Genomic DNA, 18,693 nt, shown 5'->3' on the forward strand with positions numbered 1-18,693 from the left:
GATTGTCCGGTTTGGATTCAATTAAACAATGCCGTGGCTGTGATTCAATCGGACAATGCCACGGCTCTGGCTTACATCGATCACCAGGGGGGCACCAAGAGTGCCTTGGCAGCCAGGGAGGTGGCCAAGATTCTGGCTTGGGCGGAAAGGTTTGTTCCAGCCCTCTCTGCTGTACACATCCCAAGTGTGGAGAACTAGCAATCGGATTAGTCGTCAGGTGTTGGATCAAGGGGAATGGTCCCTACACCCGGAGGTGTTTCATCTCCTGTGTTTCCAGTGGGGGACACCCGAGGTTGATCTGTTTGCTTCTTGTCTCAACAGGAAGGTTCAGAGGTTCATAACCAGATCTCTGGATCCTCTGGCCGACGCTACATACCCTCTTCGGGTTCGGTATCGGCTGATATACGCCTTTCCTCCGCTGAAACTCCTGCTGAGACTTCTACACAGGATAGAGGTGGAAAGGATTCTGGTTTTTCTAGTGGCCCCAGATTGGCCTCGCCGGTCTTGGTACGCAGACCTGGTAAGGTTGGTCGCAGATGCTCCTTGGAGACTTATTCTCAGGGAGGATCTGCTGTCTCAAGGGCTGATCCTCCATCCTTTTTTACAGTCATTGGCTTTAACGGCATGGCTGTTGAAAGCCAGGTGTTGAGAGATAGAGGTCTTTCTGACTGATTCCTACACTATTGAAGGCCAGGAAGTCGACTTCCAGGAAGATCGATCATCGTATGTGGAAATCCTAAATTTCATGGTGTGAATCACTGAAGGGGCACCCTTGCTCGTTTTCAGTAGCTAGTGTTTTGGCCTTTCTGCAAAACGGGGTTGAACAGCGGTTGGATTGGGCACTATCAAAGGTCAAGTGTTGGCTTTGGCTATATATTTTAAACACCCGTTAGCTACGCATGCCTTGATTCACACTTTCATTCAAGGAGTGCCCCATATGGATCCCCCAAGACTATCTCCGCTACCTCCGTGGGATCTGAATTTGGTATTCTCTGTTCTTCAAAAGCCTCCTTTTGAGAACAATCGAGAGATTTCTCTGCTTTCATTGTCTCAGAAGGTTGCCTTTTTGGTGGCTATTATTTCTGCCCGCAGAGTGTCTGATATGGCGGCATTGTCCTGCCTCTCACCGAAGTTGGTGGTCCACAAAGATAAGATGGTACTCCAACCTAATTAGTCTTTTCTTCCTAAGGTGGTTTCTGATTTTCATTTGAATGAAGACATTGTGCTGCCTTCACTTTGTCCCAAGCCCAAGCATCCCAAGGAAATTGCCTTGCATTCTTTGAACGTGGTGCGGGCGATCAGGTTTACCTGGCGGTCACTGAGTCTTTCCAAAAATCAGATTCTCTTTTTGTCCTTACCGAGGGACCTCATCAAGGATTGGCTGCCTCTGCTGCGACCATATCCAGATGAATCAGGCAGACAGTTGTTCAGGCCTATTCACTGAAGGGTCAGGTTCCTCCTTTCCCTGTGAAGGTGCATTCTACTAGGGCGCTGAGTGCCGTTTAAAAGAGAACCTTTGTTTCTCTTTGAGGGTGTATTTTTCTAGGTGAGCTCCAGTTGTTCCTGGTTAGGCTCCATGTTATCTGGTTGGCTACGTTTACCCTTTGTGGGGAAGTTCTTTTTTTACGTTGTCTTTTTTTCTCACCCCTCATGCATATACTGCTTTGGGACGTCCCAATGGTCTAAGAAGATATGGAGCTGCGTCTGTCAATGGACGATAGAGAAAACTGGATTTTTGTACTTACTGTAAAATCCTTTTCTCTGAAGTCCATTGACAGACGCAGCACCCGCCCCTCTACTTATGAGTGAAATTGGGTTTTTGTCTTCTTGCAATGAAACTGGAAGCTGTAGCAGAGTGTGTGGGGTTATGCCTGCAGGGACAGCCCCATAGGCGTGGAAAAGCTTTTTCCTGCCTAGTTTCCTATTCCTGATGGTAGGAGTATAATCCAATGGTCTAAGAAGATATGGAGCTGCGTCTGACAATTATATTCAGAGAAGAGGATTTTACAGTAAGTACAAAAATCCATTTTTTTCTCCTCACGCTGACAACGTCTTGATTACCGGCTCTGTTTACATCACGTGATTACCTGTCATTTGGCTCACAGCTGATCACGTGGTAGGGGCCGGGACCTGACCCTTACTTACCCGCCCCGCACACAGCTCATGCACGAGAGGACGTAAATTAGGGATCGACCGATTATCGGCAAAGCAGATTATCAGAGGGCCGATATCAACTTTTCCCGATCTATCGGTATCGGCCCCGGAACTAGCCGATATTACAGATATTTTCGTGACGTCATCCTGCCTTCTTAGGCCGCCTCCCTCGCCTTGGACAGCCTCGTCTGGAGTCAGGACTAGTCTCACAGGAGTGTATCACCCTCAGCAGCCCGGTGCCAGCCAGCCACTCACCCACCCACAGGCCCTGTACCAGCCAGCCACAGGCACTGTACCAGCGAGCCAGCCAGCCACCCACGGGCCCTGTGCCAGCCAGCCACCCACGGGCCCTGGGCCAGCCAGCCACCCACCACAGGGTGCCAGCCAGCCATCCACCACAGGGTGCCAGCCACCCACCCACCACAGGGTGCCAGCCAAATTAACATGTTCAGTACCAGATTTGTGTCAAAAATTGTCTTTTTTTTTCAAAACTTTAAATGTACAAAAATAGCGGCCGATACGTTGTGACCAAAATATCGGTATCGGCCTTGACTAAAACACATTGGTCTATCCCTAACGTAAATGGACGCCCTCCCAGCAATTTAGGCCCGCGTTGTAGCCGAAAGACTGCTACAGCGCTGGCAGGAACAGGTTAAAATCTTACTTTTCAAAATGGGTGTACTCATTTATGCTGAGCACTGTATATAGCTTTAGCAGTGTAATCTTTTTAAGTGTAACTTGTGTAACTTGTTTGTTGTCTTTGCTGTCCATGGAATGGGCAGGAGCATTCTCTAGCACCATAGCTAAAATGCATCTATTTACTTTTGTATGGTCACAACCGTAGGTAGCTTTGATAAACACAATGGCCCAATTTTTTCTGCATTTGGTTGCCAGGCTACCAACCTTGTGTTTTCATATATGGTTTATACCTATCCTCATGTAACACAAAAAACAGCACCATATTTCTGGACTACAATCAAGACTTTGATCAAACTTTAATCACAAAATTCTGCAGGCATTTACGGTAGTCTCCTCGCCATCATATTATTTTAATGATGTCCTTGAATATCCGTGTATGCACATAGGTGTTGGAGGATGTGAATAAGTGGGTGTTGTCCATTCATGTTGATTGAGTGGTCTGCCTTTATCACCGCCGCGGGATTATAGTGGCATTTCATTCAATTTGGCTTCATCCCATTGCAAACCAGTTGATGGGCATGTACTCCTGAAGAAGTGAGCTATGTTCCTCACGATACGCGTCGAGTTTTATGATGCTCCAGTTCAACTATGCAATGTTACTGTACTTGCGAGTATATTTTATTTATGTATGTACATGTGGTCATATGTTACGATTGTTATACTTACAATAAACCTATTTGTATTACTACATCCATCCTTCCCTCTGTGATCACCTCAACTCAAAGTCCCAGGGCACCTTTCTTCCTGCTTTGCATTATTAGGGATGGAGGTGTTCACTGATAGTACTGGACCTTTTTATCCCTGTTGTATAGCTTAAACATGTGGTAATCCCCTTTCTGTGGTCAGTGCCAGACATTGTATGACCATCAGCGGTAATCAACAATTACTGCATGTGGTAAATTACTTCCAATTCATAAAAAAGAAAAAAAAACAATTATGCGATTTACCATACTTCAAAAATGTACCAGTAAATATTTAAAAACCATTCAGTATGCTCTTAAATTCAATTCAAAAACGGTCCAGAGATTAAAAAAACATGCAATATTTATCACCAGGGTTTTGCTGGCGGTATCACATGCAGTATTTGTCAAAAAACAACACTTGCCTACCGGGCACTTTCACCCCCTTCCTGCCCAGGCAATTTTCAGCTTTCAGCGCTCTCACGCTTTGAATGATAATTGCGCGGTCATGCTACACTATACCCATATGAAATTTTTATCATTTTTTTTTCACACAAATGGAGCTTTCTTTTAGTGATATTTAATCATCTCTGGGTTTTTTATTTCTTTCAAAAAAAAAGAAAAAAGACAGAAAATTTTGAAAAAAAAAGTTTCTTATTTTCTGCGAGTACATTTTGAAAATAAATACATTTTTCTCCTTCACTGATGTGCGCTGATGAGGCGGCACTGATGGGCACTGATAGGCTGCACTGATGAGGTGGCACTTATGGGCACTGATGAGGTGGCACTGATGAGGAGGTACTAATATGCCGCACTGATGAGCACTGATAGGTGTCACTGCTGGGCACTGAGATGTGGCACTGCTGGGCACTGAGATGTGGCACTGCTGGGCACTGAGGTGGCACTGAGAGGCAGCACTGACGGGCGGCACTGATGGGCACTGAGAGGCGGCACTGATGGACGGCACTGATGGGCAGCACCATCAGTGCCCACACTCAGTGCCCATAGTGCTGCTAGTCAGTGCCCATCAGTGCCTAGGTGAGCAGGCACTGACTGGCAGCACTATGGGCATTGATTGTGGGCACTGTGGGCACTGATGGTGGGCACTTATTGTATTTTATTTACCTCTTTTGTAATCAGGGCACTGCTGATCAGTGCCCTGATTACATTTTCCTGTGTCCCCTAACCGCTGATCGTCTCTGCTCCTTCCTCACATGCAGTCTCTGTGTGAGGAAGGAGAGCTGGCGATGAGAGATGATCTCATATGTTTACATATGAGATCATCTCTCATTGCATGGTCCGATCATGTGGTAAATGGCCGCTGTTATTGGCCATTTACCACGATCTGTGATTGGCTGTGTCCAAGGGACACGGCCGACACACATTTTCCCCGATGCGCGCTCGCGGGGAGCCTGTCACTGGGAGGCCGTTTAAAGACGGCCTCCCGGAAATTAGAGCACCCGCTGTAGCCGTCTTTCGGCTATAGCGTGGGCGGCAAGAAGTTAACAAATGACTCATCAGCTGTCAGCTGGTTTTTTACTGCCTGAAGGCCCCAAAGAAGAGACATCCTGCTTAATTTTTTGCTATCAAGAAATGGGTTCCTCCCTTTCCTATTAGAGCCAGTTCCACCAGATCTGTAGGCGTTACTTGGGTCTTTCAGCATCCAGCATCCGTTTTGCAGGTTTGCAACGCAACCACCAGGGCTTCTGTTTAAACTTTTTCAAAAGTGTTTTGAGGCCTCTACTGATGCAAGCTTCACCTACAAGATGCTCCAAGCTGTGAGCGTTTAGGGTCTGTTGACCCTTCATTTTGTGGGTCTGTTTGCTACTGTTTACTGTGTTGTTACCCACCCCTCAGTTTATTGCTTGGGGGATATCCCATTGTTTAGAACGTCCTGTCCTCTGTCTTGTACTGTACGACTAAGATATTGGGAATTTTGACTTACCAGTAAATGTCATATTCTGGAGTACAGTACAGGACACATGTCCCTCTCCTCTGTCCTATTTTTCTCCTTTCTACTTGCTACAAAACTGGAGTCCCACAGACTGGGCATATGAGGGGGCAATTTAGGTATTCCCAGCAAAGCTTTTGCCAGTGTCCAATCACCTGAAGGTGGCTGCATATAGCCCATAGTCTATGACTTCCAGTCTTGTACTGTACTGCTGATATTGAATTTACTGATAAGTCTAAATTCCAATGACTCTTTCGTTCATTGACGGACACAGCTCCAGAATCTTCTTGCCCATTGGGTTATGCTGCCCCCTTAAGGAGTAGGACACTAGGCAGAAAAAAAACTTTACCACGCCTTTGGGGCAGTCCCAGGGGGTATATTCCCACTTCCTGCTAGTTTTTTTTCTGCCTAGTCAGGAGTAAGGACCTAGTTCCTTGCTGGTATCTCTGGTCCTAGCATTTTTTTTGAGGTTCGGCTGTGGACCCTCCCCCATTTTCCCACACCTAGCTCCCCCCTCGAATACCCCCTAGGGTTGACCATACAGGATTATCTGTTTTGGGGATGTTAAGCGGGTGATAAGGTCTGGGGGGGGGGCTCGCTGCCGGCTGCAGAAAATGTGATTTTTTTTTGGGGGGGGGGGGGTGGCCCTGGTGGGGGCTCCTGCCAGGGCCCCTCCTTCCTGCCCATTTGTTTCTGGGGGTCTCTGGAGCTTCCATTTTGTCGTAGATGCTTGCTGTATGTATTGGCAGCCATGTTTGTGTAGTCTGGCGGACATTTTTGAAACCAAGGGGCAGCCATGTTTTTGAAACCTACAGAGCGGTGATTCGGCTGTGGGCCTCTAGTGTTAACTCTGGCGCTTCCTCCTCTCTGATCGCTGCACAGCGTGCAGCTGGGCACTCTGTTCTGTACCTGGGTTGGTGGTGATGAGTCCCTGTGGGTGTAAACGCCTCTCCCTCTTCTCTGCTATAGCAGCAACTTGGTTTTCTGGGACTTGTAAAGCTGCTTGTGCGGCGGTGGGGATTTTTTTAGCAGCATTTTTCCTATTTCGCTAAAGTAGACCCTGGGTTCACCATGGAGTCCCTGGAGCATGTTTCTCTACCTGACCCTTCTTCCAGAGGCTGCGGGGCCCTCCGGGGCCCAGTCCGCTTTGTCTGCCTGGAGTCACTAGTGTCCAAGGTGGATATGGTCCTGCAAAACAGGACGGGCAAAAAGCGTCCCCGCCTTCACCTGCATCTTCTGTCTCCTCGGATTCTGAGGTTGATTTGGCTGCAGCAGACCGGAGTCTCCCTACTGGGTCTGTGTCCACTCACCCTGAGTGCTCCGATAGTGAGAATAATTCCTCTTCTACTACGGCTGCGCATGAAAAGGCGCTAGTGGTGATTGTATCAGTGCGGGAAATTAAAACTGGAAAAGGCAGCTGCTGCTGCGTCAGAGGAGTCGGTACATTTCAGTACCCGCAAATACTCTAAGGTAACAAGGGTGTTCCCCTTTCCTGCCTATTTTGACAAAATTGTCATGTGTCAGTGGGGTTCACCCAAACTCACTGTCGGGGTACCAAAGCGTTTCACTAGAAGGTATCCTTTTGAAGAGAGTCTGTTAAAAATGCTGACAGTCCCACCTGTGGTGGATTCTCAGGTTTCCAGTCTAAATAAAGCCACCCTTCTGCCGGTGGAGGAATCTCCGTCTTTTATAGACCCTTTTGACAAGAGAGCTGAATCTCTGGTCGGATATCTTTTTACCATGGCTGGTTCCATCCTCAGACTGGTGTTTTATCAAAACTTTGGTCTCCCAGACCTTAACGGAATGAGCAAAGCTTTTGTGCCAGGATTTGGAGGGGGAACAGATTTCTCCTAACCTCGCGGAGCTGGCGGACCAGTTGGTCCAAGGGTTGCAGTTCATCTGTGATGCCTCTCTGGATGCAACTCCTTTAGTCTGCATGGTATCTGTAACAGCAGTGACCCCGAGACGCATGATTTGGCTTAAACATTGGTCTGCGGACCAGGCTTAAAAGAAGGTCCTGTCTGATCTTCCCTTTGTAGGAGATCGCCTGTTCGGCGCCTTCAATGGATGAGATCATGAAGGATCTTACAGGGGGGAGAAGAGTACTTTTCTCCAACAGGCTACCAGGAGCAAGGAGGCACATCATAAACGTGGACCTTTCTTCTTGGCTCACAAGCGACCCTTTCATTCCTCAGGATCACAGGACAAGGGATCGAAATTCATTCAAACCCCCTCGGAAGGTTCCAAGATGCCCTGGTCTGGTAAGCCGGAGAGCGGGTCCCTTCAGACAAGCCCTCTTCTGCCTGAAGGGGTGCCCTCACCCGTATCTGGGGTGGGGACGTCTTCGCTTTTTTACAGACTCGTGGGCCTCCTTGATAGGAAGACAAGTGGATCCACAAGCTGATTCGCTCTGGTTACAAGATCGAGTTTCGGTCTTCTCCTCAGGCAAGGTTTTTCCCTTCCAACCTGAATTTTTTTTCCCAGATCGCCTGCGAGGTCTCCTCAGGACGGTGCAAGACTGAACTTCTACAAGGGGTCATTGTACCGGTTCCCAACTCGGAACGCTTTCAGGGGTTTTACTCAAACCTATTTACTGTTCCCAGGAAGGAGGGAAAAATTCATCCAGTCCTGGACCTCAAGACCTTGAACCGCTTTGTGCGGGTACCAAAATTCCGGATGGTGCCCATTCGCACGGTAGTGGCATCCCTTCATCAAGGGGATCTTCTGGTCTTTATAGATATCAAGGACGCTTACCTTCATATCCCAATATATGTCAGACATCAGCATTTTCTTTGCTTTGCCGTGGGCGAGGAGCATTATCAATTTTTGGCATTACCCTTTGGTCTAGCCTCAGCTCCTCGGGTGTTCACAAAAGTGTTGGCCCCGGTGTAAGCGTTATTGCGCTAGCTGGGGATTGCGGTACTTGGGTACCTGGATGATCTCCTTCTGCGAGCAGAATCCCCTACTGCCTTTAAAATACAACCTGAACATCACTATGCGAACCTTGCAAGAGTTGCGATGGAAACTGAATTTCCAAAAATCTGCTCTGGTTTCGTCCACCAAGATGGACTACCTGGGCCTGACCTTGGACTCGGACTCAGCCCCAGCCATGGGTGTTTCCTCTGGGGAAAAACTCCAGAAGCTGCAGGATGTGATTCGGCTCCTGTTGTCCCAACAGGAGGTCACCTCTCAGGACTTGTATGCAAGTGCTGGGCCTGATGGTTTCCACCTTCAAAGCTGTTCCCTTTGCACAGTTCCATACGAGACCTTTGCAAAGGAAGATTCTTGCCAAGTGGGACAAGAATCCACTGTCTCTAGGCAATCTGATCCTGTTGAGCTGGGGTAGGAGAGGGTTCCTGATTTGGTGACTTCACTCTGTCTCTTTGACAGGCAAAATCCTTTCTTCCCCTGTGCTGGACGGTGGTCACCACGGATGCCAGCCAGCCCGGGTGGGGAGGCATCTTGGGCATGGATTGTGCTCAGGGTGTTTGGACTCTGGAGGAGTCCAGACTGCCAAACAATATCCTGGAACTACTTCCGGTTCCGGCGCCGCATGGAGTAAGTGAGCCTACAGCAGCTCCTGCGGCGGGTCTCCTAACATCGGCATAAAAGTTCTGCCCAGCACGCCCCACCGGCCTCCGCATCTCTCCATCTGCCCATCGTGTCTCATCTCGTCCGATGGAGTGGTTCCTGGAGAAGGCCGCTCCGCGCCCTCCGCCGGCCACCTCACAAATTGAGGCCGCGGTCTTGGCCTACTCCGCCGCCGTGGCAGATTCAGCGGCTATGGACACTTCACAGCTGCAACCTGGCACCCCCAGCAGCAATCCGCCCCTGTGCCTTCTCTACCTGACCCCTCTACAGAGAAGATTGCACAGGCTGTAGTGGCACTTTTAACCCCTTCCATCGCGGCCTCTGTAGAGAAAGCTGTGGCTGCTGGCATGGCCAGCATAAAAGGGAGCTGGAAGCACATTCCCAAAGGCTTACTGAGGTGGAATCCTGTCTCTCTAATGTTGAGGATGAGCTGTACCACATTCAGGGTGCTGAACAATCGCAGGACAAATTAAATCGCATCATAATGGATGGACCTGGAAAATAGGTCGCGACGGAGCAACCTGAGATTTATTGGGGTTCCTGAAAACATTGCCCCGTCTGCCATCCTTGAACTCTGTGCAAAAAAAATCCCTGCAGCCCTGGGTTTACATAGCACGTGCGTGGTAGAACGGGCTCACAGGATGTGTCTGTACTCGGAAGAACGCAAGACCCCACGCCCCATCATTGCGAAGTATCTAAATTATGCGGACAAGTCTGCTATCTTGCAAAAACTTCACCAAACTTCGAATTTCCAAATTGAAGGCATGAAAATTCTGATATTCGCGGACTATTCTGTTGATGTCGCAAAAAGACGTAAAGCATTTCAGACCTTCTGTTCCAAACATCGGGAACGTTTGAAATTTACCCTGGCCTATCCGGCGACACTCCGCCTTCGTGCACCTAACGGCAACCAACTTTCTTTTTAGGATCCTGAGGAAGCTCACTCCATCATGGCGATCAGGGTCCCCCTGCCTCTGCCAGATCCCTTCCCTTTTCCAGGCCATCGGACCAACGGAGCCCTAGGAAGGAATCCCCCCAAACGCCAAAGGTACTGGTTAACGTGGTTTGCTCTGGTCGCCTTGGCGGCCCGCGCTGAAATCCCCTCTACCTTCGGTCTATGTGCCCTTCTCTAGGATTTGCCCTGGAGCTGCTGCCTCTGGGCTGACTGCCTGGGTGATTCCTGGTGCTCTCTATGGCGCCTTCTCAGGTTCATTCTTTGTTATTTTTGTGATATTTGTACTTTATATGATGTTGCCTCGATCTGATTCATGCTATATATCTGATGTTTTGTGCTCCTCTCCCGTTCCCTTTGTGTACACCTCGGTTGCCTGTTCCCTTGTTCTGGGCCGAGACCCACACTACCTTGATTGTCAGGACTGACTTATGGGTCATCCTGTCTCCTGCCTTAACCATGGAGTCCTAGCTTGGAAGGCTGAGCTCCTTGTTGTACACATGCGGAAAAAAGAGAGGTTCTTGCAGTTTTTGTTTTCTTGCTATATTAACTGTTTCAATTGTTTTTGGTTCCATCCTGTTTTCCTGTCTATCCCTCCCCCTTCCCTGCCCACATTGAACACATGCCTGTTATTTTTTTTTACTGGTCTCTTGTTTCCACGACTCCACGCCGGTCGGATCTCGTCGCGTCGGGTGTTCGCCATCTCTGCCCCCGGGTACTGGTAGATCACATATGTTATCTTCTTGTCTTGGATCTACTCTCTCCACTTCATGACTATAGTAACATGGAACGTTAAAGGTCTTCGATCCCCGGCTAAGAGGATGAAAGTCTTACGTCATCTTAAAAGGCTTAAGGCAGACATCGCTCTCATCCAGGAATCGCACCTCCCTGCAGAGGATATGAAACGCATGGAAAAGCTGTGGGTAGGTAAGGTTATCGGCTCAGCCTCCTCCGGCCGCAAGGCTGGAGTGCTGATATTGTTTCACAAACGCCTCCCAGTGCAAATCCTTTCCACTGACGCGGACTCTGATGGTCAGTACGTGTCAGTTCATCTACGTCTCCATAATACAGAACTTATCATCTCCAAAGTGTATGCCCCTAATGTGTTTGACCAATCTTTTTACGCAGCGACTTCGGCGTGACTTCTAACCCTACCGACGTCCCCTGCCTCATTGGCAGTGACTTCAATGCCGTTATGGATCCTGTCCTGGGCAAATCCCCCCTCGTCCTTCGTTGCCTCCCAGCACCCCCGACTGCCCCACTCCGCTGGCGTCGGTGATTGACTCGCTCTCTATGACAGACGTTTGGCGATATTCGCACCCTACGGATCGGGAATATTCCTTCTACTCTCATCCACATAAATTATTTACAAGAATTGACTATTTGTTTTGCACAGACTCCCTTCTCCCCCTTTTACGTGAGGCCACCATACATGAAATAGCAGTCTCAGATCATTCCTGGTTTTGGTCTCCCTGACGCTCTCGGATTCCCCTCCCACCCCTCTTATTTGGAGATTTCCCTCCTACCTTAAAAATAACACTGATTTTATCTCCTACTTACACCGTGCGTGGGAAGAATACTCAGCGGCCAATTTACAACATTGCGGCTCCCCTCTCCTTTTTTGGGAGGCGGGTAAGGCCTTTTTGAGAGGCCGCATTATCTCTTATGCGGCGGCCTTTAAACGTCATACAAACGGCAGGTATAAATCAGCTAGTGGAAGGCTGAGGATTGCTCAGTGTGCACTTATACAGTCGGACACTCACGCTGCTCGAACATCTTGGCTAGTGGCCAAGCAAAACTTCGACACCTGGGCTGACAAGGTAGAAAACATTCACAAGGCACATCTATTGGCAACACCGCTTTGGCAAGGCAGGAAAATTGTTGGCTAGGTTGTGCAAAGGCCCGATGTCCACCACCCATATTGGCTCATTACGGAACAAAACGGGAGTGATTGATTCCATCCCCCAAGGGGTCCAGCAGATTATGCAGGAATTTTTCTCCTCTTTATATGCTCCGATGAGGTGGACGGCTCTGTGGCTGACCTCTTTTTGTTCGGTACTGGGCTCCCTAAGATCACTAGAGAACACCTTGATGCGCTTAATGCCCCAGTTACGGCTGAGGAGATATCATTGACGATTAAACGACTTGCTGCAAGTAAGGCCCCCAGCCCCGATGGTCTTTCCGGGGAGTTCTATAAAGTCATTGCACTTAGTATAGTCCCCACACTCGTCGAAGCCTATTCCTCTATATGGGACGGCGGCCCTTACCTTCCGACGGGTAATCAAGCCATTATCAAATTGCGAGCAAAAAAAGGAAAGGATCCCCTGGAGCCGGGTTCGTACCGCCCTATATCCTTGCTGAACCTAGACGTCAAAATTCTCTCGAAAATAACAGCCTCTCGTTTAGCTAATATAATGCCTCACCTCATACATCCGGCGCAATCGGGGTTCACCAAGGGTCGCTCAGCTACCGCCAATATTAGAAAAGTGCTGGTAGCATTGGACCAGGCCCGAATCCACTCTGACCGAGACATGGCCATAGTGACACTTGATGCCGAGAAGGCTTTTGATAATGTGAACTTAGCCTGGCTTTGCCGAGTCTTGAACGCCATGGGCTTCCATGGACCCTTTGTCAACCTCATTACCTCAATGTATTTGTCCCCGTCTGCTAGAGGGGGGGGTTCCCTCACCATTGACTTCCGACTGCCCTCTTTCGCCGCTCTTGTTTAATCTAGTGATCGAACCCCTCTCCCGCTATCTATTAACTAAAGCCCCCCTCCATGGGATCCGTGTGGGCTCTCAGGAGCTCCGTCTATCCCTTTTTGCGGACGATGTACTTTTATTCACCTCCGACCCCTCGGCTGATATCCCAGTGATAGTTTCCACTTTTGACTGTTTCAAAAAATGCTCGGGTCTAAAGTGAGATACTCCCATTAGGGGGAAGTGCTACCCGCCCCTGGGAGGGGGATTCCCCATTCATGATAGCGTCCAAACATATCACATACCTGGGTATTAAAATAGGGCGAACCCCGGCCTCTATATGCACACTGAATTACCCCCCTCTATTCTCCAAAATAACGAGGGAACTGGACAATTGGATGAAACTGCCGTTGTCGCTTTTGGGGAGATGCCACCTAGTTAAGATGGTAAGCTTTGCTCGTCTGCTATATTTCCTCCAGACTCTCCCCCTGCTGATTAGACATAAAGACGCACAAGTCCTTGAGCGGGCGTTTTCTCGCTTTCTTTGGCGGGGGAAGAGGCCACGAATCTCTTACAAAAAACTCCATCTCCCCAGGAGCGACGGGTATCAATCTCCCTTACCTGAGACTATATAACCTGTCTTGCTTGCTCAGGGTGGCTCTGGACTGGATATCCCAGAGGTCTCATTACTCCAACTATGAGCTAGAGTCTCAGATGTCCAGTCCATACTCTGACAGCTCTCTTGCATACTAAGTGGGTACTATTGGGCCCTGAACTCCACCATAACTTACTTCTGAGAGACACTGCTATTGCATGGAGGGAGGTGCGCAAACTCCTGAAGCTACCTCTGCATTTCTCCAAGTTTCTCCCAATCCTTGGCAATCCCAACTTTCCTCCGGGCCTGGCACATGCAGTCTATCAACTCTGGGAAAGGAAGGGTTGGTGAACTTTGCACACTTATGCGATCTGGGATCTGGCATTCCTATCCCCTCCAAATCATCAGGGCTAAATTTGATCTTCAGGATAAGGACACCTTCTTCTTGGCGCAATGCCTACATTTCCGCACTACTGTCGCCGGCAAACCGGCTGATCGATTCAGGTCATCCCTCATCGATACCCTACTGCACTCTGCTAACTTCACAATTTTAGCGATCTATAAGCCTCTCCTAAAGATGTGTCCCCCGGCGCTTTTTACCTCAACGGCTTCCAACTGGCTCAAGGATTTCCCTGGAGAGGATACCCTACCCAACATGTGGTCTCCGCACCACCCTCGGACTCACACCTAATTCAACATGGAAAGAAACTCAGTTAAAGATTTTCCACCGAGCTTATGTCCCATTTCTTTCGGATAAAACGATTCCTGATGCTCATAAATGTCCATTGTGCGCTGCGGAGAGACCTTCTCTCTGCCATAAGTTCTGGTCTTGCCCTTCAATTTCGCTATTCTGGGATCAGGTTCTGTCTTTCATCAAGGAAGTGACGAGACTCAGCGTGCCCAAAGACCCTTTATTGCTTCTGTACGGATAATAGGACAAACGCCTACAAAAGTGGTCGAACACCCCCGCCTCGCCACATCGTCTGTGGATCCTAACCTGTCTACTTGTAGCCAGAAGGACAATCCTGACCATTTGGATTTCCACGACTCCTCCCTTAGTTTCCCGGGTTAGATCAGAGCTTTCCACACTTCTTTCCATCGACCGCCTCAACACAGACTTTTTAGCCCCGTCCTCACGGAAAGCCTTTCTTCAGAAATGGGACACCTACCTCAATTGTTCCTCCCTCCGACCTCTCTGTGGATCAATACACGTTTACGTTTCAGGACTCGCCCCAAGATCACCCCCCCCCCCCTCATTCCCTATCCGGATTCATGCACTTTTGACCCTGTACCCCCCTCCCCCTCTGCTACCCTGCCCTTCCCCAGTACAGGTTACCCATTCTCAGAGTGACCCAATATGCATCTTGTATGTGTTTATCTGTACCTATTCTGATGTTGGTATTTACATGTTATATTACAAAATTTTAAAATAAAAAAAAATATATATATATATCCTGGAACTTCGGGTGATCAGGCTTTGCCTGACCAATTGGACACATCATCTGCAGGGGTGCCCGGTCAGGATTCAATCGGACAATGGCATATGTCAATCACCAAGGGGGCACAAAAAGTGTCCTTGCTGCCCAGGAAGTTGCAGGCATTTCAAGGTGTGCGGAACACTTTGTTCCAGCCCTCTCTGCTGTGCATATGCCCGGGGTGGAAAACTTAGCTACCTCAGTCGGCAGGCGTTGGACCAAGAAGAATGGTCACTTCACCCGGCAGTGTTTTATCAACTGTGTCTCCGGTGGGGAACTACTGCAGTTGACATGTTGGCCTCTCGTCTCAACAGGAAGGTATAGAGGTTTGTAGCAAGGTCTCAGGATCCCCTGGCCGACGCCACAGACGCTCTGACGGCTCCTGGGGCCAATTTCGTCTCATATATGCCTTTCTCCCTTAAAACTTCTGCCAAGACGTCTTGAATGAAGGCAGCAGGGATTCCGGTCATCTTAGTGGCCCCAGACTGGTCTCGTCGATCTTGGTACTCAGATCTGGTACGGTTGGTCACCGACGTTCCTTGGAGACTCCCTCTCAGAGAACATCTTTTGGCTCAAGGACCGATCTTCCATTCTGCCTTACAGTCACTGGCTTTAAGGGCGTGGCTATTGAAAGCCAGATGCTGAGGGATAGAGGGGTGTTGGAATTGGTGATTCCCCACGCTTATGAAAGCTAGAATTGTACTTCAAGGAAGATTTATCATCACGTCTGGAAGGCGTACATTGCGTGGTGTGAGGCTTGGGGGGGGGGAGGGGGGGCGTTCCTTTTCAGTGGCTATAATCTTGCTCCGCCAAAAAGGGGTAGATCAATGCTGGGAACTGTCAAGGGCCAAATTTTGGCCTTTGCGATTTTCTTTCAACACCCATTGGCTACGCACTCCTTGATTCATACTTTTATTCAGGGGGTCTGCCACCTGGCTCCCCCAGTGAGGTCTCCATTGCCTCCGTTGGACCTCAATTTGGTGCTGTTCTTCAGAAAATGCCTTTTGAAAATATTTGTGAGATTCCTCTGCTCACTTTGACACAGAAGGTTGCTTTCTTTCTTTGTGGCTATTACTTCTGCACACAGGGTGTCGGAGTTGGCTGGGTTGTCTTGTCATTCACCTTATCTAGTGGTCCACAGAGACAAAGTGATGCTTCGTCCCTGTCAGTCATTCCTTCCTAAAGGTCTTTTCTGGTTTCCATGTAAATTAAGACATTGTGCTTGCCTTCCTTGTTTCCTAAGCCTAAACACCCCAAGGAGATTACCTTCCATTCCTTGGATGTGGTTCGGACAATCAGGGTGTATCTGACGGTGACTGAGTCGTTTAGGAAATTGGAGTCGCTATTTGTGCTTACGGATGGACCTCGTAAAGAGCTGGCTGCAGGCCTATTTCATCATGGGTCAGGATTCTCCTTTCCCTGTTAAGGTGCATTCTACAAGGGCGCTTAGTGCCTCTTGGGCCTTTTGTCATCAGGGGTCCGTGGTGCAGGTTTGCAAGGCGGCCACTTGGTCGTCTGTGCACACTTTCACATAATTTTACAAAGTGGATGTGTTGGCATCTGCGAACGCTGCTTTTGGCCACAAGGTTTTGAAGGCCGCTGTTTGAGAGTACTAGTCCTCTTTGAGGGTGTATTTTTCAGGTGAGCTCCAGTTGTTCCTGGTTGAGCTCTTATTACCTAGTTGGTTAGGTTTAGCCTTTTTGGGAATTTTTTCCTCTGCTGTGTTTTTTCCCACCCCTCATGTTTGACACTGCTTTGGGATGTCCCTATGGTCAAGAAGATTCTGGAGCTGTGTCCATCTATAATCGAAAGAGAAGATTGGATTTTTGTCTTACCATAAAATCCTTTTCTCTGATGTTCATTGACAGACACAGCACCCCTCCCTCTATTGAGTTGGGTTATATTTCTTCTGACACTGCTTGCAACTAAACAGAGTGCATATAGCAGTATACCCCCTGGGACTGTTCTATTGGCGTGGTAAAGTTTTTTTTCCTGTTTTTTTCCTGCCTAGTGTCCTACTTCTGTAGGGGGGCAGCATAACCCAATAGTCAAGAAGATTCTGGAGCTATGTCCATCAATGAACATCAGAGAAAAGGATTTTACAGTAAGACAAAAATCCAATTTTTTTGCCTTTTGGGATAAGGGCTTTAACTAAGTGATTAAAAGCGGACCATTGAATGCACCTCTGTCAGTGTCTAAAAGGTCTGTCTCAGCCCTCTAACTTCCACTTTTGTTGAACAGCTTGCTCCGTTAAATATAACATCAGGATAAACAGGTAAAACTAACTAACCTTAAAATAAAGTGAGTTAAGGGGGAGGCTCAGAAAAATAGACGGTTTATTTTAATGCTAGTGACTTTTGCTTTTAGTACCATTTTAAGGAGTATCTTTTTAGTGTGAGGGAGGACAATTTGAAAATGGGAGCAGTAATCTGTAAATACTAACGTAAAGTCTAATGTTATGCTATTTATTCTGTAACAGATGACTAGCTGAAGTATTTTATTTCTAGGTTGAAAAAATAAGAACCCTTTTGCGGACTGTTGATCTGATGGATGTTAAAGTTGGATCAGTAGAGGAATTTCAGGGCCAAGAGTTCCTTGTAATCATTATTTCAATGGTATGTATTAAAAGCTTGAAAGTTTTTTAAAAGTACATAGATAACCCATCAATATTATTCAATTCTTGCATTTATTGGTTTTTTTTTTTTTTTTTTTTTTTTTTATGCTGATTAAAATTTGCACAAATACTAGATACTATTGATTATGAGATCTAAAAACAATTACAAAACACTGAATGAAATATCTGATATCAAGTGTTAATAATCAGTTGTCTAAGGTCCTAAATTAACTTTCTCTAGCGCTCATCGACAGACGTAGTCCTCGGTGATACACCACCTTCGGGTTATGTTACCTCCGCAGGAGCAGGACTAGACAGGAAATTAAAAAGCTCTGGCCACACCCTAGGGGCAGTCCCAGAGGGTATATCCTCTCTCTCTCTGCCTCAGCAAATCAGTTATTTTCTGTCTAGTTAGGAGTAAGGACCTAGATACCTTGCTGGGATCTTAGGTCCTGGCAAGAATTTTTTTCTAAAAGGATTTTTAGACAGCTTTTTTTTTTTTTTTTCTCCAGTGTTCCTGTGAGATCTTCAAGCAAGAAAGCTGAACTGGGCGACGGGCTGGATGTTGAGATCCGGTGGTCACCCCAGTTCAGCCTACGTAGGGCGCACTCCACTCGAGCGCTCAGTACTTCCTGGGCCTTTCGTCATCAGGCGTCAGTGGTCCAGGTATGTAAGGCGGCCACCTGGTCGTCGGTACATACCTTTACAAAATTCTATAAAATTGATGTGACGGCATCGGCGGATGCCTCATTTGGCCGCAAGGTTTTGCAGGCCGCAATTTGAGGAGACCGGTGGTCTACCTCGAGGGTTTTTTTTTCTGTTTGAAAATTTTTTTGTTGAGTCTCATCATTAAGGATGAGCATTGTAAACTTCTAGTTGGCACCGGTTGGGCCTTCTAGATTGGGATTTGATTTCCATTTTCCCACCCCTCAGTTGTGATACTGCTCTGGGACGTCCCGAAGGTGGTGTATCACCGAGGACTACGTCTGTCGATGAGCGCTAGAGAAAAATGGATTTTTGTAAAATCTTACCGTAAAATCCTTTTCTCTTAGCTCATCGACAGACGTAGTCCCCGCCCCTCTGTTTTGGAGTTGGGTTGGGTTAAATTCTCTAAGCACTGCTTTTTCACATAACTGATTTGCTGAGGCAGAGAGAGAGAGGATATACCCTCTGGGACTGCCCCTAGGGTGTGGCCAGAGCTTTTTAATTTCCTGTCTAGTCCTGCTCCTGCGGAGGTAACATAACCCGAAGGTGGTGTATCACCGAGGACTACGTCTGTCGAT

At 48.0% G+C, this 18,693-nt stretch overlaps 1 protein-coding gene across 1 annotated transcript in view; it reads left to right on the forward strand.

Annotated features, from left to right (window-relative positions):
• Window positions 1-18,693, forward strand: part of MOV10L1 (Mov10 like RNA helicase 1) — a gene marked incomplete at its 3' end in the record, with an annotated part of 461,653 nt that overhangs the window by 387,309 nt on the left and 55,651 nt on the right. The window contains exon 23 of the mRNA XM_082256834.1: window positions 17,304-17,411. Within this exon, the coding sequence (XP_082112960.1) occupies window positions 17,304-17,411 (108 nt within the window). The remainder of the gene's footprint in view (window positions 1-17,303; window positions 17,412-18,693) is intronic.

This window comes from Pelophylax lessonae (assembly GCF_965119305.1).
Source record: "Pelophylax lessonae genome assembly, chromosome: 4".
In the NCBI taxonomy this organism is placed as follows: domain Eukaryota; kingdom Metazoa; phylum Chordata; class Amphibia; order Anura; family Ranidae; genus Pelophylax; species Pelophylax lessonae.